Consider the following 2500-nt stretch of genomic DNA (forward strand, 5'->3'; position numbering starts at 1 on the left):
TAGACTATAATATTTCGGAAATTTTATAATCCTTTTTTTTTTTAGGTGGTTGTTGACCAAGATGGAGAACGGGTCGTGTGGAACCAAAGCAGAAACCAATGGAAATGGATGTCATTCTGACTTACCTGTATGTTGCCAATCAGAACATGATTACGGTGAGTTCAAAGTTCAAACCCTCTTCAAATATTATATAATATGAATCAAACATGGTTTTATGATAGTATGTGGTGCATTTTCTCGACGTCACCATGCTTAATGCGCTTCATTTTACTTCATTTCTGACATAAAAGACATGATATTGAATTCAGTACACATTTAGTAAATTCAGTACAGTACTCTCTGGATTCCAGCACGCTATCGGGAGCAGCCAAAAAGCGTGCTAGAATCTGAACGTGTCGAATTTCGATGCTCATGGGAGGTCATGACATAATATTATTATTGATGAAATTTGGTCACCCAGCTCCAGCGTGACGTATTGCTGGATTGGATTCAATAGTCTGATGTCACGTAGCCCAGCAACGGCGGCCATCGTGGTTCTAAACAAAGAAAATCTGTACTTTTTATTCTTCCTGCTGGCTAGAACTTTTCATATGTCTTGTGATCAAAATGTGTAAAAGTCAAAACATGATCAGATTTATAATGTTTTTTTTCCCCCTCTGGAAACGCTTTTATGCTCGTCGGAGAATATTTCATAAAGGCGTCCGCCATTGTTCTGATAGTTTAGAGCCAGTTACTAAGTTACCATGCGTCATTACGAGGGAAGTGACGTTGCGACTGTTGAAGCGTATTCAGGGTGCCAGAATCCAGCGACTACTGTATTACAAATGTATTAATTTTCTTAAGTTAAGAATATCTTTAAGGCTTTTGTAATGTCGACCTCATACACATACTTGGTCACATCTGGGTCAATCGAGGCTCGTGTAAAGTGCTTTATCCAGTGAATTTTTGATATCATTGCCACCCACGAGGACAACGACAACACGTAACATAGGTAGAATTTATACGAGCCACCACATCGCTAGTCTTAAATGTTACGTTGACGCCATTAGAAAATGACACATTCATATGTCCAGCTGTCAGGAATCGGTAAATAACAATAGGTAAAGTAACCCGGGACCTTCCGATCCGAAAGCGAATGTCATACCACAAGACCATATTATGGCTGCCCATGTTATTATACACCGTTGAGCATACTTTACAGGCTTGCCAATTCAGGGGGAAAATATTTACTGAACTTTTGCGCGAACACAATGACTGACCACTATCTGAATACAATGACCGACCACTATCTGAACACATCTAAGACCAATATCTGAGCACATCAACCGACCACTATCTGAACACATCGACAGACCACGCTATCTGAGCACATCGACCATCCACTATCTGAATACATCGACCGACCACTATCTGAACACATCGACCGACCACTATCTGAACACATCAACCGACCACCGACCACTATCTGAAAATAAAATTGAGCTTTATATAGCGCAATATCCACTAAATGTGCTCAAAGCACTTTACAAGGGGTCCCTGGTCAACAGCAACATTTAACATGTAGGACGGGACGTCTGAACACATCGACCGACCACCGACCACTATCTGAACACATCGACCGACCACTATCTGAACACATCGACCGACCACCGACCACTATCTGAACACATCGACCGACCACCGACCACTATCTGAACACATCCACCGACCACTATCTGAACAAATCGACCGACCACCGACCACTACCTGAACACCTCGACCGACCACTATCTGAACACATCGACCGACCACTATCTGAACACATCGACCGACCACCGACCACTATCTGAACACATCGACCAACCACCATCAAATCGTTGAACGTTGGTATTATGTAGCCTACTTACTTTTCTCAGTTCAGCAGGTGATTGGATATATTATACGGAGGTTTTTAAAAATACTGAATTCCTTAAATATACAGAAAATTGGCAACCTTAACGTTTTAAATTGTACACCCTTTTTACACATATCAATGAGGACACACAAAGAGAAAGACAGATCTCTTTGAACTTGTTGATCAGTCATTTTTCCTACTGACGATGAGACATAGCTACAATATGTAGAAATATAGTGTAAATAAGTGAGGCGTGGGAATGACATGACAGAATTCCATCCCTTTGATATAACAAGGTAGACAAGTCTACTTAGTGACCGGGCAATGCGGTGTGAATATCGACTTTTTCTTTATATAGATAAGAAGTAGAACGAAGCTAATTTGTGTGAACATTACACTCCGTGTGGGGTTAATGATTTTAATCGTGAAATGGAAGCTTAATTGATAAAATGACGTAAGGTTACAAGGTTTATTCAAAGTTCTTTTTTCAAATAAAGAGAACGAGGGAAATCACCGGCCATGAGAATTAAAGGCATGCTACGCGTAGTTGCTATATTATTGGATTTCTTTTTTCTTTCTACTTTTTTAATTTTTTTTTTTTTTATTTAAATTATTTTTTTTTTAGTG

General features: G+C 39.8%; 1 protein-coding gene across 3 annotated transcripts in view; it reads left to right on the top strand.

Moving 5' to 3' along the window:
- The window catches only part of LOC144957462 (cysteine sulfinic acid decarboxylase-like), a 22678-nt gene that overhangs the window by 5034 nt on the left and 15144 nt on the right, over nt 1-2500 (top strand). For all 3 annotated transcript variants that reach the window (XM_078888741.1, XM_078888743.1, XM_078888742.1), the window contains one exon: nt 46-155. In XM_078888741.1, coding sequence (XP_078744867.1) covers nt 62-155 — 94 coding nt within the window. In that variant the 5' untranslated portion in view covers nt 46-61. The remainder of the gene's footprint in view (nt 1-45; nt 156-2500) is intronic.

This window comes from Berghia stephanieae, chromosome 12, assembly GCF_034508935.2.
Source record: "Berghia stephanieae isolate SIO BIC M18660-M18661 chromosome 12, UCSD_Bste_1.3, whole genome shotgun sequence".
NCBI classification, from domain to species: Eukaryota; Metazoa; Mollusca; class Gastropoda; order Nudibranchia; family Aeolidiidae; genus Berghia; species Berghia stephanieae.